This window comes from Podarcis gaigeae (genome assembly GCF_964106915.1).
Source record: "Podarcis gaigeae genome assembly, chromosome: W".
In the NCBI taxonomy this organism is placed as follows: domain Eukaryota; kingdom Metazoa; phylum Chordata; class Lepidosauria; order Squamata; family Lacertidae; genus Podarcis; species Podarcis gaigeae.
The window spans coordinates 9,791,894-9,813,735 of record NC_139695.1 but is presented as its reverse complement, the minus strand read 5'-3'; the positions used below and the strand labels follow the sequence as shown (position 1 = coordinate 9,813,735).

General features: G+C 49.6%; 1 protein-coding gene across 1 annotated transcript in view; it reads right to left on the bottom strand.

Annotated features, from left to right (window-relative positions):
* The window catches only part of LOC310835976 (mediator of RNA polymerase II transcription subunit 22-like), a gene marked incomplete at its 3' end in the record, with an annotated part of 36,751 nt that extends 34,745 nt beyond the window's left edge, over positions 1-2,006 (bottom strand). Inside the window, exons 1-2 of the mRNA XM_083720947.1 lie at positions 1,559-2,006; positions 642-722 (exon numbers count right to left, since the gene is read on the bottom strand). Coding sequence (XP_083577073.1) covers positions 642-722; positions 1,559-1,681 — 204 coding nt within the window. The 5' untranslated portion in view covers positions 1,682-2,006. The remainder of the gene's footprint in view (positions 1-641; positions 723-1,558) is intronic.
* Positions 2,007-21,842: the final 19,836 nt, after the last annotated feature.

Sequence of the window (21,842 nt, the reverse complement as noted above, 5' to 3'; positions counted from 1 at the left end):
TATGTTGATCTCCGCCAGCAGTTTCTAGATCAACTCTGTATCCCCAAATGGAAACCAGAGTTGGAGGTCATACATTTTCTATTATTGGGGAATAATCAGGAGCTCACCAAGTTAGTGGCTAAATATCTTTATCTGTTTTTTTGTCGTCGAAACACAGTGCAGACGTCTGATCTCCCTGGAGACCTAGAGATGTAATGTTAGACTGCTTTGCCTCTTTCATTTGACAAATGTTTTGTGTCACTGGGAAGGCAGGAATTCTGTATTGATTTGCTATGGATGTTTGTATGTGATGCCAATAAAAGGTTTGATGATGATGATATTAAAACATTTTTTATATACTGAACAGTTAAAACAAATCACATTCAAAGGAATTGGGTGGATCCTAAAACACACACATCTCAACAAAAACGAGAAGACACTCTTCTGTGGGGGAATTCCATAATCGAAGAGCTGCCCCAGGGAATGAGCTGTCCTAAGCTATCAGCACCCAGAACGTCTGAGGGTGGCAGATCAACCAAAAAAGCCCCTCTGCTCTTCTCAACACCTGAGAGGGTCTGTAGGGAAGAAGGCAGCCTCTCAGGTATCTGAACATACCCTAGAACCCACCCAACATATGCTCCAATTGGATGGTTTTTACTCACAATATTTGCAGCTCTGACTTGCATCTCGTAGTTGTCCTGCTTGCCTTGGGTTGCCCAAGAAACTTGGGTTTCTTCCTCAATCTACAGCAAATGTTATAAACAAAGATTTTACACTGGGTTCAACATTTTTCTTCCACTGTTCTGCAGAGAAGAACAGCCCTCTCACTATCATCCATGAGATTTTATTGCATTCCCTCTGCCAGAGGTTCCAAACACTTCAGGCAAAAGCAGGCATGGGGAACATGTGACCCTTTAGATGCTGCTGGACTACAACTCCCATCATCCCTGACTGCTGACCATGCTGGCTGGGGCTGATGGGAGTTTTTGGAGTCCAAAATCATCAGGAGGAGCCACTGGTTCCTCAGCTCCGCCAAAGAAGAAGCAATAGAACACCCCCAACTAGTAAAATGGAGGTTTCTCATTCAATCCCTGTTATAGGAACATTTATTCATTTAGGCCTCCCTTCTATAAATTTGAAGCAGTATTATACCACTTTACACAGTCATGGCTTCCCCCAAAGGATTTTGGGAACTGTAGTTTCTTAAGGGCACTGACAGCTTTTAGGAGACCCCCTATTCACCTCACTGAGCAACAATTCTCAGAGTGGTTCAACAATCAACCCCTCTTTACAGGGAGCTCTGGGAGGGGACTAAATATCACCTAACAACTTTTGACACCCTTAACAAACTAAAGCTCCCAGAATTCTTTTGGGGAAGCTATGACTGTTTAAAGTCATATCATAGTGCTTTAAATTGAATGTGAGAATGTGGCTGCAGATTCCCCCCAGCTTTGACTAAAAGCAACAATGAGGTAGTATTTTTATGTTCCAATTAGGTGAGCAAAAACTTGGAGTTTGGAAGGAAGAAAGAATACCCATGACATGAGGTCCCACCACCCACCCACAAATAATCTCATACGTTTGCAGTTTTGACTATTTCTGTGAAGTTATCCATGATAGACTTGATGTCATCTTTCAGCCTCTTATTGTAAGACTGAAGGAGGGTTTCCTTGCTCTGGGGGAGCACGCGCTGCTGCGGCATTGTGGTGGCAAGAAGAGAATCTTAGCTGCTCACCAAGAAAGCTCAGAAAGAGTTACAACTAAACAACAATTGAGAGTCAAAGCTTTATTACATATATTTCAAGACAACAGTCTTGAATGAATAAGCCATTCATTACAAGCAGTGAGTTGCAACATAACCAGACACTGGAAAGAGCTTTCTAGCATAGTAGACAATTGGTACAAAACAGTTTGGGAATAAGCCCTCCTTGACAGAGTAATAAATAAACTACGGTTGACATAATAATAATTATTTTTTATTTGGATGCCACTCGTCTGACTGGGTTGCCCCAGCCACTCTAGGAGCCTCCCAACAGAATAGTAAAAACTTCCCTAAGCAGGACTGCCTTTAGATGTCTTCTAAAAGTCTAATAGTTGTTTATTTCCTCGACATCTGACAGGAGGGCATTCCACAAGGTGGGCACCACTGTTGAGAAGGCTCTCTGCCTGGTTCCCTGTAACTTCACTTCTCACAGTGAGGGAACCACCAAAAGGCCCTCAGTGCTTGATCTCAGTGTCTGGACTGAAAGATGGTAGTGCAGACACTCCTTCAGGTATACAGGGCCAAAGCTGTTTAGGGCTTTAAAGGTCAGCATCAACAATTGTGCTTTGAAATGTACTGGGAGCCAATGTAGATTCTTTAAGACTGGTGTTATATGGTCCCGATGGCTGCTCCCAGTCACCTGTCTAGCAGCCACATTCTGGATTAGTTATAGTTTCCGAGTCATCGTCAAAGGTAGTCCCATGTAGAGAACATTGCAGTAGTCCATGCGGGAGATAACCAGGGCATGCACCACTCTAGTGCATAGCTGTCAACATTTCCCTTTTTTTAAGGGAAATTCCCTTATTCCGAATAGGATTCCTCGCAAGCAAAGGGAAAAGTTGACAGCTATGCTCTAGTGAAACAATCTGCAAACAGGTAGGCTCTCAGCCGGCATACCAGATGGCAGTAGAAAAAAGACAGTCACAGAACCGAGAACTTACACAAAACAAATGAAATACCGTGAAAATCCCTGGCAAGTTTTAGACACCGCCCTATTTAAAGAAAGCCAAGCAGTAGTAATAAGGAGTTGAGGACTCGGCTGTGAAAACTCTAGTATTGCCTTTACAAAAAGGTTTAAAAAACCTACATAGCACAAATTCGAAGAAAGGAATACAAGATAAGCTGTTTTAGATTTTAAACAAACTTAAGAATAGGGCTGAAACACTCCCATGGTCTAGATGTTACTGCTGATGTTAAAGACTGATGCAGGGTGTTTCCAATCACAGATATTAGCATCAGATGTCATTAATTTTGTTGCAAGGTGCTGATTAATTGAGCCACTAACCTGTTTAAAGATTTATATATATGATGTATTACCCTGAATGAGCAAGTGAACGCAAGGATTGCAATCATTTATTATATTTATTTGATCTGATGAATTTGTGATATTGCTGTATTGATGATAGGCTGTAACTAATTAGATAATTGTTCATAATCAATTTTTAATATATTTAGTGAAACTGGTGAATATAAAGTATTAGTGAATCCATAGGCCAGAGATTATTATCAGATTGGTAAAATTGTCATGATTGTATTAAGGAAGATTGAATTTAATTGTTATCCAGTCTGTAAGACAGAAAGAAAGAGAACAAATTACATTGTGAGCTAATTGAATTTCATAGTGATGTTTGGTAAAAAAAACAACTGTGTCAGGTTCTGCGGCAGTTTTAGCCTCACAAATCAGGAGAACTTCTGTAATTGACATGGATCAACCGCTAGATATGAGAGAATTAATTTTAAGTTAGAAGAAAGATATCCAAGATTTAAAAAATAATGAAAAGGCAAAAGCAACAGAAGAAAAACTTATTTCAATGGGAGTTAAAATAGATGAAAATGTGAAAATAACAGCTGAGTTACCAACTCAGGCCAACAATTTAGTACAAAAAATTCAGAACTGATGAAAATAGTGCTAGACCTTAAAGGTAAAACACAGAATCTAGAGGAAGCTCAGAAAAAAATACAAAATGAAAATAGAGAGTTGAAAAGGGAATGCGATAAGATAAGGAAAGAAACAGCAGATCTGAAAGTGCAGCAGGATTCAACTCTGGATTCTATTGCGATGTTGCAAATGCAGAGAAGGGAGAATACCCTACGATTCAGAGGACTAGCAGAGGAAATAACTGGGGGAGGGATCTCAAAAGAGCTAGCAGCTTGGTTAGACCTAGAAGAAGGAGAAGTAGCACAAAAAATAGAAAAAGCATTCAGAGTCAAATCTAATGTAGCAAAAGCAAATATCTGGCCAGCTGTCTGTTTAGTCTCTTTTAACTCTATGGATTTGAGAAACAGAATTTTACAAGGTAGTAACAAGAAGAAATTCCAGTCGGAAGGAAATGATATTATCGTCCACAAGATTATCCCAAATCGCTTGATAAAGAAGAGAGACGCTTACAAACCTCTGGCCGAGGCACTAAAGGCAAAGGCAGCGGACTATAGATGGGAGTACCCTGAAGGCATCTCCTTTTTCTTTAAAGGGAAACGTAGAAAGTGCTTGTCGGCATTAGATGCGGACAAGTTCTGGAGAAAGTACCGGAAAGAGCTTGGAGGGAAAAGACAATTGTTGGGAGAATCAGAGGAAATTGAACAAACAGTTGAGAGTTAGGCGACAGATCTAAGAAGGGAATTTATTAAAAGTATATTGAGACCTTGAATGTGTAATTTATTTTTTATTTTTTTAACCTGTTGACTTACCAGAAAAATAAAGTATGGATTATAAATTTATTACTTGGAACGTAAATGGTTTAAATGAAAAATCAAAAAGGAACAAGGTGGAACATATTCTGGTTAAGCAAAAATATGATCTAATCTGTCTGCAAGAAACCCATGTAGTGGAAAAACATAAAGGAGTATTAATAAATAAAAGATTGGGGCTTGCGTTTATTACATCAAGTAAAGAAAAAAAGAGAGGGGTGGTAATCTATGTAAAACCTCAGATGGAGCCAACACTGCTTTACAATGACGAAGAAGGTTGAATGGTGATTATAGAAGTCAAGATCAATATTGAAAAAGTGATAGTTATTGGAGTTTTTGCACCAAATGAAAGAAAATCTGAATTCTATCAATTCTTGGAAGAAAAAGTCATAGAATATTTAAGGGAAAAAATATATTATTAGGAGATTTTAATCGAGTAGTCAATCCAAACATGGACAGAACAATAAAGAAGAAAGAAAAGAGGCAGAACAAACTCCCAACTACATTTTCCCAATTAATAGAACTCCTGAATTTGTTTGATGGTTGGAGGTTTAAGAATCCAACAGAGAGACTTCCGATTGGCTCACCCGATTATGGCGGACAGGAGTTCTTTCGCAGAAAGGGCACCGGCGCTTTGAAGACAGGGGAGAGCCGCTAGAGCGTAGCGGCGCCCCGAAAAACCCTTAGATCAAGTGTTCTGAGGACCTGGAGTTCCTGCAAGTGCCAGGAACGACTCCCCTGCTCCCCAGTAAGCTCTGAAAAAGAGTGCTGAGTGCGAGCGGGGTTGGAGACGGTGGCACAAGGGAATCAACTCGCTTCCTTCAAAGCGCGAAGCTCTGAGTCTGGCGATCGTGAGCGGCCAATTCCTCCAAGGAAAAAAAAAAAAGAAATGTGGACTTAACTCTTCTGAAAATTGTGAGTAAAGCGATCTAATTTGGAACTACAAATTGGGAAGGAAAGGGATTTAAAAACGGAGGTCGATCCCTTTCACTGAAGCAAAAGTGAAAGCAGCTAACGTTACCAAAAGCTGCAACTTTAACTTCATCTTTTTAGAAACTTTCAAGTGTTTCCTGTACCCCCTTTCTAGCAGGGGGAAGGGGGGGGGAGACAAAAAGTAAATTTCCCTGCAGAAGAATTGGGGATTTGTTTGAACTGTCATATCTTCTTTGTAGAAGCAGACCTCCCGGGTGATGGAAGGCTAGACTCCATTGTGACGTAACAAACGGATTGGATACTTTCAACTTTTGTTTCCCGCTTTGGAAAAATACAAAATAACTACAGCTGCCAGAGCTCAAAAAATATCTGGAACTGTATCTTTACCTTCTGCTACTAAGTTAAAGGCTTGAAACAAACTTTTGGGGATTTGATTAAAGGAGTAAATATAATGATTTCTAAAGACTTGTACTTCTCAGATTGAAAGACTGTGGGGAGGAAAGACTTTTACTTTGGAGTGGGGACTACTGCAGCTGGGAAACAGTCTGTTTATCTCACTATCTCCCCCTTGTGACTGTAGCTGACCTGGGGGGGGGGAACTATGGATGGGGGTGACAAAGGAGACAAGACAGAAAAGTCAGAGAGATCAGAGAGAGCAAAAATTAAACTAAGAAGAGACTCTAGAACACCAACATTTGAAGAATCAGTAATGCAACTTCTTCAGGAAATTAAAACAGAAGTAAGAGGGAACGCAAAATGTGGCCTGAAGCTCAACATCAAAAAAAGAAGATCATGGCCACTGGGCCCATCACCTCCTGGCAAATAGAAGGGGAAGAAATGGAGGCAGTGAGAGATTTTACTTTCTTGGGCTCCATGATCACTGCAGATGGTGACAGCAGTCACAAAATTAAAAGACTCCTGCTCCTTGAGAGAAAGGTGATGGCAAACCTAGACAGCATCTTAAAAAGCAGAGACATCACCTTGCCAACAAAGGTCTGTATAGTTAAAGCCATGGTTTTCCCAGTAGTGATGTATGGAAGTGAGAGCTGGACCATAAAGAAGGCTGATCACCGAAAAATTGATGCTTTTGAATTATGGTGCTGGAGGAGACTCTTGAGAGTCCCATGGACTGAAAGAAGATCAAACGTATCCATTCTTAAGGAAATCAGCCCTGAGTGCTCACTGGAAGGACAGATACTGAAGCTGAGGCTCCAATACTTTGGCCACACCATGGGAAGAGAAGACTCCCTGGAAAAGACCCTGATGTTGGGAAAGATGGAGGGCACAAGGAGAAGGGGACGACAGAGGACGAGATGGTTGGACAGTGTTCTTGAAGCTACAAACATGAGTCTGACCAAACTGCGGGAGGCAGTGGAGGACAGGAGTGCCTGGCGTGCTCTGGTCCATGGGGTCACGAAGAGTCGGACACGACTAAACGACTAAACAACAACAACAACAAGAAGAAGAGGGAACCAAAAAATTATTCAAGACTTGAGGAATGACTTTGTTGAATTGAAAGAGAACCTAAAGACAGTGAAGTCTGACATTACTTCACATGAGGAAAGAATTTCGCAACTGGAAACGGTAAAGGTCCGGGACTTAGAGACTGTCCAGCAGGAGGCGTTAAATTCAATTGTGTTTCTTCAATTGAAGGAGAAGGAGGCCCATTTGAGATTGAGAGGGGTAGTCCAGAGGGAACAGGACAACTTGAAGGGTTGGCTCATTGAAGAATTTTCAACTTATTGGGAGATCTCAAAAGAAGAATTAAATTCGTGGATTGATAAAGCATATAGATTTGGCCCTAAAAAGGATTCTAAAATCACACATGATTGTATGGTGATGTCAGGGAACTGCCATCAGGGCCGGAGGGAGAGAGCGGGCTCCGGAGGGGTCCCAGAGAGCGTCCTGGGATGGGGAGAGGCATCCCATCTTCAGAGGAAGTGAATCAGCGTAGCACCAGTGGAGAAGGGCGGCAGATGGGGGAATCGGCGAGGCGGTCCCATGACTCCTTGCCAGGGACCAGTGGGGAGAGTAAGGGTCCTCCGCTGCCTACACCCTCCTTGCGCAGAAGGCTTCCGCACAGGGAGAGTAGGAGGAGACTAGGCGTCAAACAGCTTCTTTGCTGGAAGAAGTTCAAGAAACGCCCACTGACAGATTCTGCCAGCGATTGAGACAGCCACGAGTGAGTGGCTGTCCGGACAGAAAAGGTTCACTCAGGCAACCCAGCCAGGTGTTGCACCGGTTTACGCACGAGCAACCCCCAGAACCATTACAGCAATCCGTCAGTCTCTGACGTTGCTTGTGCGCAGCCCCGGAGAGGCAGCACGATGAGCCAAACAGCGCCGGCCGGAGGGACAGAGCAAGAAGCCATGGTGCGAGGTCTGGTCGAGAGGAACCAAGACCTGGAGGCGCATGTCGCTACCCTGTCCGCGCGGCTGGAGGAGAGACGGGCTCAGAATGCACAGGTCAGAGCCACCCCGATAGGGAGGAAGGTCCCGGGGCTGGTACATAAGTTTGGTGGAAAGCCCCAGGACTACAATGCCTTCCGAACGGAAATTCAATACTGTCAGGGACGCAGCGGGAGCGCAGGGAGGGGAGGAGATGGAGAGCGAGGGGGAGCAATCCGAGGGGAGCGTAGGAGAAGAGGACAGTAGCCCGAGAGATTCCATGAGCCTCTCCAGCGAATCGGAAGATTCACAGAAGGGGGCGCCGATGGCCAGGGCAAGGGGGGCCCCAAGGGGGACACCCCAGAAGCAAGGGGCCAGCGGGGACTCCCAGAGCAGCAGTTGGAAATCAGGACCAGCTTCCCCTCCAGAGCGTAGTGGGGGGGAAGAGTCCCAGGTATCAGGGCCAGCGTATTCACCACCAGCGAGAGGAGATGAGTCAGGGTTGACCACGCCTCCATCGGAGAGCGAGGGAACGGTCGAGAGGAAGGTTACCGGCTATGCGCGCGCCAAGTTCAAATGTACAGGCGAGCGGCACAGCAGGTAGCCCGGATAGGGAACCAGGTCCTAAAGCCCGCCGGAAGGAGGGGCAAGAATCAGGGGGGTCAGCGTCAGAAGAGTCCAGAAAGGAGGAAACCCCAGCGGGCAGGAGGGCCCAGAGGAGGAAGGAGCTAAGGAAGAGGTGGAGCAAGGCTAGGGTCTTAAACTGGTGTCAGGGGGGAGGAGATTCAGACGAAACTTCGCCGGTCTAGACTTTAAGACGTAGAGCCGCACGCTCCAGCTTTGAAATGGAAACTGAACTTCAATAAAGACTTTTGTAAATAACTACAGCCGGGCGTTGGTCCTTTGTGAGCTGGGACCTAGGGGCGGCTTTGACAGTAAGTTCCGTCTCCAAAAAAACCTTCGCAGCGTGAGAGACGCAGCGAGGGACAAAGCTTGGTGCTTTGCTAGCTCACGAAGATTGGGAAAGATGAGTACCGATGAAAGAATAAAAACCTTGCAAGATGCAGTCGCGAGGCTTAACTTGGAAATAGCAGCATCCAGAAAGAGGGAGGATGACGCAGCCGCTGCCTGCCGGGATCTGCAAATCAGGTTGGAAGTGATGACCAAAGAGGGGCTACCGGGTGCCAGACCAGAGGGGATTGGTCTAGGGAAGAGGGGAGGCAGCCTCGTGTCTCATTTTGATGGGAGCCTGCAGCAGTATCCTAATTTCAGAGCAGACGTAGTTTTCGCGCTCAAGTTGCTGCAGAAGGATTTTAGAGATGAGGAAGAGAAAGTGGGCTTCATACTAACTCATCTCCATGGAGAAGCGAAAGCGTGGCTGCGCAATCTATGGCGCGATAATGACCCAGCCCTCCGAAATGCGGATGCCTTTATTAAGGCGATGGACGCTTGTTTTTTATCAGAAGTAGATGTAGATGTGGCCAGAAGGGAGATACATGGACTGAGACAAGGGAAAGCCACTGTGCGACAATATCACTCCCGCTTTTTCGCATTGGTCAACGTGCTAGGGTGGGAAAAAGACTCAGCTGCCGTCAGGGACCTGTTCTGGGAGGGGCTGAATGGGCCGGTTAAGGATGAAATTGCGAGGGGGGAGAGACCCCAGACCACTCAGGATGTCGTCCAGAGAGCGCTGACGATAGGAGTGAGGCTGGAAGAACGTCCTTGGAGCAAGGATGAAGGACGTTGGGGACGCACGCCAGCTAGATCACCTCCTTTCTTCCCCAGAGAGACAGCGCGCACCCAGTCCACGCCTCCACTGGGAGGAGGTGAAGAGCCGATGGAGATAGGTGGTGCCAGGGCTCAGACAGCAACCAGAGCCCAAACACCAGGAGCAGTCAAGGCGAAGCCTCCTAGAGGGAACAGGAAGTGTTACATCTGCGAAAGTGCTCAGCACATGGCGAAAGAGTGTCCCCAGAGGCTCCACAAGCACACTGCAGCCTCAGCAACAGTAACAGAAGCAGTTCAGCAGAGAGAACCACAGCAGGGAAACGACGGAGTCTGGCTGGAAGCAGAGGCACTGGGGCCCAGCCAGACGAGTCAGTGAAGCAGTCCCCAGGAATCTTACAGCCCACAGACCCCCTCCCACCCAAACCAGTGGTGCAGCTCACCGCAGCACTCCAGATTCCCAATGGGCTCACCATGGAAGTCCCTATTACCATTGACTCTGGTAGCAATGCAGACTTTATAGGAGTGGATTTCATCAAGCAACATAGCATAGCGCTCCTGCCAGCCACGATGCCCCTGAAAGTAGTGACAGTCAATGGAAGAGAATTGCTGGGGGGACAGGTGGTACAGCAAACGCCGCCAATGGTGATGCGAATTGGGAATCACCGGGAAGTCATCAGCTTCAATGTCACCCACCTGTCAGACACGCCCATAGTATTGGGCATGAGTTGGCTGGACAGGCACAGCCCGGCATTGGCCTGGTACCAGCGTCAGTTGACCTTCTGCTCCTCCTACTGCGCAGAACACTGCATCATGACTAACCAGGAAGACGAGGGGCAAGAGGATGACCCACAGCTACAACTGGGCATGCTGCAAGCGGTACCCGACAAGTACAAGGCGTTTTTGGAGGTCTTCTGCGAGAAGGAAGCGGACAAGCTGCCTCCCCACAGACCCTACGACTGCAAGATTGACCTCCTGCCGGGGGCGACGCTGCCGACGGGGAAACTGTATTCCATGTCTGAGGATGAACTGCAAGAACTCAGGGAGTTCATAGATCACAACTTGAAGCGGGGATTCATCCAAGAATCCAAAGCAGTGGGGGGCAGTCCCGTGTTTTTTGTGAAGAAAAAAGACACGCCCCAAAAGAGGCTTGTAGTTGATTACCGGGTCATAAATTCGAGGACGAAGGCCACGGCATTCCCCATGCCCAAGATTGACGACCTGCTGGCGACGGTGAGGAAGGGTCGCATCTTCACCAAGTTGGATCTACGTGGAGCGTACAATCTTATACGCATGCGGGAGGGCGACGAGTGGAAAACAGCCATGTTTACGCCGTTGGGCACCTATGAATATAGAGTTATGCCGTTTGGTTTACAAAATGGTTCCCACTATTTTCAAGCCTTCATGCACCACGTCTTAGCGGGACTCCTCTACAAGAAGTGCGTCTGCTTCCTGGACGACATCCTGATCTTCTCGGAATCACAGGAGGATCACGAGAGAGACGTCAGGGAGGTCCTGCAGAGACTAAGGGAGCACAGACTTTACGCCAAACTGGAGAAGTGCCAGTTCGACATGACGGAGGTGGATTTCCTGGGCTACAAGCTATCCGACAAGGGACTCGCCATGGACGGCACCAAGGTCCGCTCGGTGTTGGACTGGAAGAGCCCGCGCAATCGGAAGGAGGTCCAGAAGTTCGTCGGATTTGCCAACTTTTATCGCAAGTTCATCAAGGGGTTCGCCATGCAAACGGCGGCCATCACGGACACCCTCAGCTCCAAGAAGAAGAAGTTCATCTGGACGGAGCAGGCGGAGCGGTCCTTTCAGACGCTCAAGCGTCTCTTCGCGTCCGACGAGCAGCTGCTGCACGTAAACCCCAGCAAACCCATGAGGGTTGAAACGGACGCTTCAGACAGAGCTGTGGGGGCAGTCCTGTTGCAGCGAGACCCGCAAGGGGACTGGAGGCCGTGTGCTTTCTACTCCAGAAAACTCAGCAAGTCAGAGCAGAACTACACCATCTGGGACAGGGAGTTGCTGGCAATTCACGCAGCCTTCAAGGCGTGGCGGCACTTTCTCATCGGAGCCAAACACACAGTGCAGGTCCGCACGGACCATAAGAACCTGGAGTACTGGCGCACGGCGCGGTTCCTGAACCAGAGACACATCCGCTGGGCGGAGTTCTTTGCAGATTTCGACTTCAGGATAGAATACATCCCGGGAGACAACAACATCATGGCGGATGCGCTAACCAGGAAACCGCAGTATCTCGAGGAAGAGGCACCGGCGGCGGCCAAGCACATTTTCGCACCGAAAGCGTGGGCATGCGCCTCAGCCACAGTGGACCTGGACGCGGTATGTCGCGCGCTGCAGACGGACTCCTTCGCACGAGCCAAGATGGAGGAGGTGCGCCGCGGCACAGCGAAGGACGACGAGTTCCAGATACGCGACGGACTGCTCCTCAGAAAAGGGGCCCTCTACGTGCCAGGAAACGACCTCCGAGCAAAAGTACTGCAGCAGTTACACGACGCGCCCAGCGCTGGGCACTTCGGCAAAGACAAAACGGTGGACTTAGTAGCCAGAGACTTTTGGTGGCCCAAGATGAGGGGGGAAGTCGCGGATTACGTCACGAGGTGCGACACATGCCAAAGGGCCAAGCCAGTACACAGGCCGCCGGCGGGACTGCTGGAACCGCTACAGACACCGCTCGAACCGTGGGAGAGGGTGGCCCTGGACTTTGTCACGGATCTGCCCAGTTCCCGGGGCAAAACAGCAGTACTCGTGGTCGTGGACATGTACACCAAGATGGCCCACTTCATTCCTTGCGCGAAGGTGGCCACAGCGGAACAGACCGCCAAACTGTTCATAGACCACGTGTTCAAGGTGCACGGTCTACCACGGTCTATCCTGTACAACCGGGGGCGCCAGTTCATCTCGAACTTCTGGCAGAAGTTGATGGGCATCCTGAACGTCAAGATCAACCTAGGGTCGGCAAGACACCCGCAGACCAACGGACAAGCGGAGAGGGTCAACGCCATCATGCAGCAGTACCTCAGATGCTACGCGAATCAGCAGCCTTCGACATGGGTGGACTACCTACCGCTGGCCGAGTTCGCCTACAACAACACGAAGCACATGTCCACTGGGGTAACACCGTTCTTCGCCAACAAGGGGCGGCATCCCAGAACCTTCCCGGGATTAGAGAGAGTGGGGGAGGGGGAACCACAGGGAGCAGAGGCCTTGGCAACGGAGTTACAGGAGGTCCACGAGCAACTCCGGAGGCAGTTAGAACTAGCAAAACACGCATACAAAATGCAGGCAGGCAGACACAGGAGAGTTGGGGAAGACATACAGGTGGGAGACTGGGTCTGGTTAGCGGCCCAGGCAGTACCGGCCAGATCGTTAGCAAAGAAAAAGCTCGGACACAAGCAGCTAGGGCCTTACCAAGTCGAGGCACAGATCAATCCAGTGGCCTTCCGGTTGACACTCCCGGAGGGATCCAGAATGCACCCGGTCTTTCATAGATCAGTGCTCACGCCCTACAAGGCACCTCACAGGTTTCAGGCGCCAGAGACAGCACCAGACCCGCTCAGGGAAGCGCCCACGAAGGGGGGGTCGCCGAGGGTGGAGCCACTCAACGAGGCCACAGAGATTTTGGACTCGAGATGGGGGGAGGAAGGGATTGAATATCTACTCGCCAGGGAGGACACCCCGGCCAGCACCAACAGGTGGGTACCGGACTATGCCGTGGAGGAGCAATTCCTCAAAGACGAGTTCCATGCACTTTTCCCACACAGACCCATGCCGGCAGATTATTCTGATGAATATCTTTTCACACCCACACTCTCAGCCAGCACGTTTCAGGGGTTCTCCTCAGCGGAAGAAACGGCGCCAGAGACTACCTCGCCGGAGGGGTCGATCTCAGGCTTTGGCACGGACCGCTCTTATTGGTGGGACACTCAACCCGAGGAGGAGTGGCGCAGGGAACTGCTAAGGGGGCCCTTGCACACAGCCTCACCCGGGGGGAGATGGGGGGACAGGAGGGCTTGGACGGGTTGGGGGAGGACCCTGGGTTCGAGCACACCTGCACAGAAATGGAAGAGGAGGAGATCAACGTTGATGTGCCCGTCACAGACTGGCAGCATGCCAGGGGGGAAGAACTGTATCCAGCACTCACCCCCACAGCATTGGAGCACCCGGAACCCACGCCAGAAGAGGGAGAGGGGGGAAGGGGGGGCTTCGAGGGGGAGATGGATGTCAGGGACGCAGCGGGAGCGCAGGGAGGGGAGGAGATGGAGAGCGAGGGGGGGGGCAATCCGAGGGGAGCGTAGGAGAAGAGGACAGTAGCCCGAGAGATTCCATGAGCCTCTCCAGCGAATCGGAAGATTCACAGAAGGGGGCGCCGATGGCCAGGGCAAGGGGGCCCCCAAGGGGGACACCCCAGAAGCAAGGGGCCAGCGGGGACTCCCAGAGCAGCAGTTGGAAATCAGGACCAGCTTCCCCTCCAGAGCGTAGTGGGGGGGAAGAGTCCCAGGTATCAGGGCCAGCGTATTCACCACCAGCGAGAGAAGATGAGTCAGGGTTGACCACGCCTCCATCGGAGAGCGAGGGAACGGTCGAGAGGAAGGTTACCGGCTACGCACGCGCGCGCGCGCCAAGTTCAAATGTACAGGCGAGCGGCACAGCAGGTAGCCCGGATAGGGAACCAGGTCCTAAAGCCCGCCGGAAGGAGGGGCAAGAATCAGGGGGGTCAGCGTCAGAAGAGTCCAGAAAGGAGGAAACCCCAGCGGGCAGGAGGGCCCAGAGGAGGAAGGAGCTAAGGAAGAGGTGGAGCAAGGCTAGGGTCTTAAACTGGTGTCAGGGGGGAGGAGATTCAGACGAAACTTCGCCGGTCTAGACTTTAAGACGTAGAGCCGCACGCTCCAGCTTTGAAATGGAAACTGAACTTCAATAAAGACTTTTGTAAATAACTACAGCCGGGCGTTGGTCCTTTGTGAGCTGGGACCTAGGGGCGACTTTGACAAATACGCTTTGGATTTGCAGAAAAATGACTTTGCGGATGACGGGGAGAGGGTGGCTTACATTGTTGGACATCTGCAGGATGGGGCGCGCGAATGGATCAGGCCCCTAATGGCGACGCAGAATGATGCATTGAAAGATCTTAAGAAATTCTACCAGGCGATGGACGCGATGTTCTCCAGCGAGGTGGAGCAATGCGTGACATGGAGGGAGCTGATGGGCAAGGGGGCCAGTCCGTCAGAGACTACTGGTCACGTTTTGCAATGTTAGTCCACAAGCTCGGGTGGGATCTGGACTCTGAACCAATACAAATGTTGTTTGAGGCAGGTTTGGACCCTGGAGTGAAAGACGAGCTGTCCCGAGCGGTCAATGGATGAACTCACAAAGGCTGTGCTGGAGATGGGAGTACGCCAGAAAGCGCAGTCTCAGGAGAAGCGGGAGATAAGGGGAGAACGTTTCCATGGTAACCGCATTCTGGAGATGCCGAGGGAGCCTTCCCAGGTGGCAGAGCCAATGGAAATTGATGGCGCGCGCGCAAAGTTTCAAACACCGGCAAAGGCCAAAAGAGGGAGGGGAAAGGAATGGAAGACTACCAAGAAGTGTTTCCTCTGTCGGCAACCGGGACATTTTGCAAGGGTCTGCCCTCAACGGAAAGCCTGGCAAGGCATGATGGGGACTACAGACCACGACGAGAAGGGGGAGGAGGGGCCGGTGCAGGGAAACGACAAAGCCTGGCTGCCAACCAGTGGGGGCAGCAGCCAGGCCAGCAACCAATAGAAGTGCCCCAGCCTGACCCACCCAGGGCAGCTATAGCCATAGAGGTGGTGCTAGAACTCCCAAATGGGCACCCCGTCAAAGTGGAGGGGCTGCTAGATTCTGGCAGCTCGTGTAATTTCTTCAGCAGAGACTTCGCTCTGGAGCATCAGCTCCACCTGTTGCCACTAGATTTTCCCTTGCAGGTGAACACCATCGATGGCAGGGAACTCTTGGGAGGGGAAGTGACACACCAGACCCCGCCAATGCGAATGAGTGTCTCCAGGCACACGGAAACCATAGCCTTTCATGTGGCCACACTGGCAGGACCCCTAATAATACTGGGAATGAGCTGGCTGGCAATACATGACCCAGTAGTGTCATGGCATCAGCGGTCAGTCACCTTTGGGTCAGCGTACTGCTTAGAACACTGTCTGGGAGGGAAGGAACCAAGGATGACTGTGGCCAAGGTGGCTGGGGCAAAAAAAGGGAGGTGCCACTGCAATATGCGGATTTGAAGGAGGTCTTCAGCGAGAGGGAGGCAGACAGACTGCCCCCCCCAGACCATTTGACTGCCAAATCAACCTGCTTGCAGGGGCTCAGTTATCGGTGGGTAAGCTGTATGCCATGTCCGACTGGGAGATGCAGGAGTTGCAGCAGTTTATTGACAAGAACCTGAAGAGGGGTTTCATAAGGGAATCCAAGGCGGTGGGGGGCAGTCCCGTGTTCTTTGAGGACAGAAACAGAGACTAATCAGCCCAGATTAGTTGTGGATTACAGGGCCGTAAACCTGGTGTCAGAACACGTGACTTTCCCAATGCCCAGGATCGACGATATTTTGACACGTGTGAGGCAGGGAAAGATTTTTACCAAGCTGGACCTCAGGGGAGCATATAATCTGATTAGGATAAGGGAGGGGGATGAATGGAAAATGACCATGTTCACCCCCCTGGGGGCCTTTGAGTACTTAGTCATGCCATTTGGATTACAATCGGGGTCCGCCTGCTTTCAAGCCTTCATGCACCACGTGTTGGGGTCCCTGCTGTACAAGAATTGTGTAGCCTTTTTGGATGACGTCTTGATCTATTTGGACAATGAAACGCAACATGTCAGAGATGTCAGGGAGGTGCTACAGAGATTGCAGAAGCATCAGTTGTGGGTCAAGCTGGAAAAATGCCAATTCCACGCCAGGGAGGTCGAGTTCCTGGGGTACAGGTTGTCCGACAAAGGACTAGCCATGGATCCGGGCAAGGTGAAGGCAGTGCTGGAATGGAAAGCCCCCCAAAACAGAAAGGATGTGCAGAGGTTCCTAGGCTTCAGCAACTTCTACAGGAAGTTCATAAAGAACTTTGCTCACTTGACAGCGCCCATCACAGATTGTCTTAGTAGCAAAAAGAAGTTCGCATGGACAGAGGATGCGCAGCAATCCTTTGAAAAGCTGAATAAGGCGTTCGCCTCGAAGGAGCAGCTCCTGCACGTGGATCTGGAGAAGCCCATGAGACTGGAGACGGACGCGTCCAACCGTGCGGTTGGGGCGGTACTTTTGCAGCCCGGGGCCAATCAGAACTGGAGGCCATGTGCCTTTTTCTCTAGGAAGCTGAGCAAGTCAGAGCAAAACTACATGGTGTATGACCGAGAATTGCTTGCGATTTATGCGCCATTTCGGCGATGGAGACATCTGCTGATAGGGGCGCGGCACAAAATCCAGGTCTGAATGGACCACAAGAACTTGGAATACTGGCGGACCGCATGAGTGCTCAACCAGAGACATATCAGATTGTCCCAGGAGTTCGCCAAGTTCTTCTTCGAGATTCGATACGTGCCGGGAGAGGAAAACGTAAGGGCAGATGCTCTCTCCAGGAAACCGGAGTACATGGAAGGGGAGGGGCCACCAGAGACTAGGCTAGTGTTCCCCGAGGACCGGTGGGTGTGGGGGGGAACGTTGGTTGGGAAACGAGAACTGGCAGGGCTCACCAGAGACGGTGAGTTTGCTCAGGCCAAGATCAGGGAACTCAGGGATGGAAAGGAAGACAATGGAGGGTTTGAGGAAAAAGAAGGGCTACTGTACTATAAGGGAGCGCTGTATGTACCAGGGGAGACTTTGAGAGGGAAGGTACTTAGGCAACTCCACGACAACCCAACAGCTGGGCACTTTGGACAGCACAAGACCATGCTACATGTCACCAGGCAGTTCTGGTGACCAAAGGTGAGGGAAGACGTACGAGAATATGTACGAGGGTGCGACCGATGCCAGAGGGCTAAGGGGGAAAGGGCGGCCCCTGCAGGGTTACTGGAACCCCTACCTACACCGGGAAAGCCCTGGGAGGTGGTGTCCATTGATTTTATGACAGATCTGCCCAAGTCTAGGGGGAAGACAGCGGTCATGGTAGTAGTCGATCTACTGACGAAAATGTGCCATTTCGTAGCTTGCTCACATGCAGCAATGGCAGAGGAGACAGCCAGGCTGTTTGTGGATCACATTTTTAGACTACATGGGGCTCCCTTGAGGGTTATCTCGGATCGCGGGAAACAATTTACTTCCTGGTTCTGGAGGAAGCTCATGAGCTTGCTACAGGTCGAGGTGAGCTTCTTGACGGCGAGGCACCCAGAGACCAACAGACAAGCAGAAAAAGCGAACGGTATACTCCAGCAATGCCTACGCTGCTATGTCAGCGAGAGACAGAACAACTGGGTAGAGAAATTAGCTTTGGCTGAATTTGCATACAATAATGCTGAACACGTGTCCACGGGAATGAGCCCTTTCATGGCCAATTACGGGTGTCACCCCAGGGCCTTCCCGGGGCAGGGGGAGGAAGGATGGAGTGTACCCACGGCTGAGCAATTTGTGGAGGAACTGGAGGCCTTGCACCAGCAACTCAGGTTGAACTTGGAGGGGGCCAATGAAGTTTACAAGAGGCAGGCGGACAGGCACCGTCGGGAGGGGGAGGCCATACGGGTGGGAGACCAGGTGTGGTTGTCATCCCAAGGGTTACCCCTAAAGGGAGGGTGCAAGAAGTTGCAGCCGAGGCGGCTGGTACCTTTTGAGGTAATACAGCAGGTAAACCCAGTGGCATTTAAACTCAAGTTGCCTGACAGCATGAAGATACATCCAGTGTTCCATAGGTCCCTACTTTCAACTTACAGGGAGGGGCAGGAATTCCCGGGACGGGAGGGAGGGGTTACCACCCACCTGCGGGTAGAGGAGAGGGAACACTGTAACCAGGCCACGGAAATACTCGATTCAAGGTGGCGAGGTCGCCAGGTAGAGTACTTGGTAGCCTGGGAGGGAGAACCGAGGTCGGAAAACACGTGGGTCCCCGCTGAATCAATCAGTGACGGGTATATGGTCGAAGAATTCCACAGTTTGTTCCCAAATAAGCCAAAACCACTAGCTAGATTCTGGGAGGAAGAATTTGGACCCACAGACGACGAAGGGGACTTTGTGGGTTTTCCTGCCTCCGAAAGGAGGGAGGGGAGATGTCCGAGGGAGAGGAATCAGATTGGGAGGTTCAAACAGCGGGAAGAGATCCGAGCGGATGGGAGGCTGGTTTTGAATCCTCAGGAGATGATGACAGCTCCTTCAGGGGGTTCCCCGCATCGTTGGCCGAGGAGAGAGAGGAGGTGGTATCGGAAAATCGTGCCGGGGTGGGGTGGGTCCTGGGGAGGAGGTGGATGTCAGGGAACTGCCATCAGGGCTGGAGGGAGATAGCGGGCTCCGGAGGGGTCCCAGAGAGCGTCCCGGGATGGGGAGAGGCAGCCCATCTTCTGGGGAAGAGAATCAGCGTAGCACCAGTGGAGAAGGGCGGCAGATGGGGGAATCGGCGAGGCGGTCCCATGACTCCTTGCCAGGGACCAGCGGGGAGAGTAAGAGTCCTCCACTGCCTACACCCTCCTTGCGCAGAAGGCTTCCGCACAGGGAGAGTAGGAGGAGACTAGGCGTCAAATAGCTTCTTTGCTGGAAGAAGTTCAAGAAACGCCCACTGACGGATTCTGCCAGCGATTGAGACAGCCACGGGTGAGTGGCTGTCCGGACAGAAAAGGTTCACTCAGGCAACCCAGCCAGGTGTTGCACCGGTTTAGGCACGAGCAACCCCTAGAACCATTACAGGTGATTTTTAAAACAAAAGAACAAAGAGACACGATATGGGGACACCACTATAAACAAAGTCTAAAGATAGATGGGAAAGCTGTGATTCTGTTCAAGGAGGTCCCACAACATTTTTTATCTTTGAGAAATAATTATACAGATCTGGCAACTGCTCTAAGGAAGAAAAATATATTCTTTAGGTGGGAATTCCCAGAGGGTCTCTCCTTCAAATTCCAAGGGAGGAAACAAAAAATCAGAACTGTTGGAGTGAAGGAGAGATTTCTGGAGAAAAACGCAAGAGAATTTGGTTTGGAAAGTTCCCCTCCTTTGGGTGTTGGGGCCGAAGGGCCCTAAAAATTAAAAATGTCTTTAAGAATTTACTCCTGGAATGTGAATGGTTTAAACTCTCAGAAAAAAAGAGGCCAAGTCTTTCATACTTTGGCGAGATATAATTTGGATATAATTTGTTTGCAAGAAACACGTTACAAGATTGCATAGAAAAAATTTACAGAATAAAAAACTGGGTCAGGACTTTATTTCATCAGACAAAGTTAAAAAAAGGGGAGTGGTTTTTTATGTCAAAGAAAAATGGAACCCCAAGTTGTTGTTTAAGAATGAGGAAGGAAGATGCATTGCCATGGAAATTACAGCACAAGGCGATAAATGTCTTTTATTGGGAATTTATGCACCAAATGATGGAAAAGTAGAATTTTTCAGAAATTTGGATTCTAAACTCAATTACTACCTGGAATATAAAATAACACTGGGCAACAATTTTTTACTTTTTGAATGTTGTCTAGATTTCTACAACTGATTTAGGGTATTTTTGCACTGCTGAATTAGGAAATGGCATCTGTTTCTCTCCATCAGGTCAGGTTTTCTGTAAACTGAATGATGGGCATTGATAAAGGTAAGTACACGTAAATTGCATGTTGCTTCACCATTTTTCAAACTTCAGGGCTTGAACTTCTGTTTCTTGGAACTCCTGGAATGCTCAGCAGCACGGAGGTCTCTCTTCAGAGTCCAACAGTAGTCAGCCATCATGACTGCGTCCCAGCGACCCTGATACCTGGTCTCCATCTCTTTCATGTCCTGATGGAATCTCTCCCCCTGCTTGTCACTCATTGAACCCAGGTTCTCAGGAAACCGGTCCATATGTGAAAATAGGTAGTGCATCTTGACCCTCATGTTGCAGCCTAGGTTTCTGAAAGCAGTCAGCATGTTGTTGACAAGTTCTGCATTGTTTCTGGCCTTATTGTTGCCCAGAAAGTTCTTCACTACCAGAACAAATGCCTTCCACGCTTCCAGTTCCACTTCGTTCATTGAGTTTCCGAACTCTGGATCTCTGATGAGCTGATGGATCTGAGGACCGTCAAAGATGCCAGCTTTCAACTTCTCCATGGTCAATCCTGGAAAAGCCTGGCGCAAGTAAATGAAGCAGTCACCATCCTTGTCCAGAGCCTTGGTGAACTGCTTGATTAAGCCGAGCTTGATGTGCAGTGGTGGGAAGAGTATTCTGTCTCTGTCCACCAGAGGGTCGTTGATGACGTTCCTTTCTTTGCAAGGCACCAATTCCTCCTGCACAGGCCACTCCTTCTTCGTGTAATGCTGAGCACGGTCCCTACTATCCCACATGCACAGAAAACATGGGTACTTGGTGAAGCCAGACTGTTGTCCCAACAAAAAGTTCACCATCTTCAGGTCAACACAAATAAACCACTTATGCTGATCATAACCAATTTTCTCCAGCACATACTTCACCGCTTCATAGTTCTCCTTCAGTGTACTCGAGTGAGCCAGGGGTATAGAGGCAAACCGGTTGCCGTTGTGTAGCAGAACACATTTCAGTGATCGCTTGCTGCTGTCAATGAACAGTCTCCAATCTTTGGGTTCGTACAGTGGCACTCCAAGCTTGAGCAGAAGCTGCGCAATATCTGCAAAGTGCACCAAGTCCTTCTCTTCCGAGAAAAAACGGAGGTACTCTTGATGCCTGTTGCGCAAGAAGCTGATGCGAGCACTGTCAGAGAGGAGGTTTTTTCCCTTCAATCTGGATGCCAACAGTTCGGCAGAGTCCTTTGACAAGCTGAGGTCACAAACTAGATCATTCAACTCCTTTTGGGAAAATGGATGTGGAGCATCATCTTCATGAACCACTTCTTCTTCTTCATGTCCTTCAACACTGGAGGCATCTTCGTCACTAATGTCAGGAAGTTCTCCGAAGATAGGCACTGGAATTTCATCACAATGAGCTACAGGATGATGTGCTGATTGAAGATCAGGATCCTTCATGGGACCGCTGCCCCATTAACTTAGTTTTGATCCTCCAACTTTATGCTTTGCTGGACCAATTTATGGAAGATTTCGAGGTTTTATGACTTCAAACTGATCCCTTTTTTACATAATCACCCAGAACTATCGGACCTGAATACTTCTTGTCATTAAAATAATCTGTCAGGGAACTGACATCAGAGCGAGAGGCGGAGGCAGGGCTCCAGAGCGATGCCGGAGAGGGGAC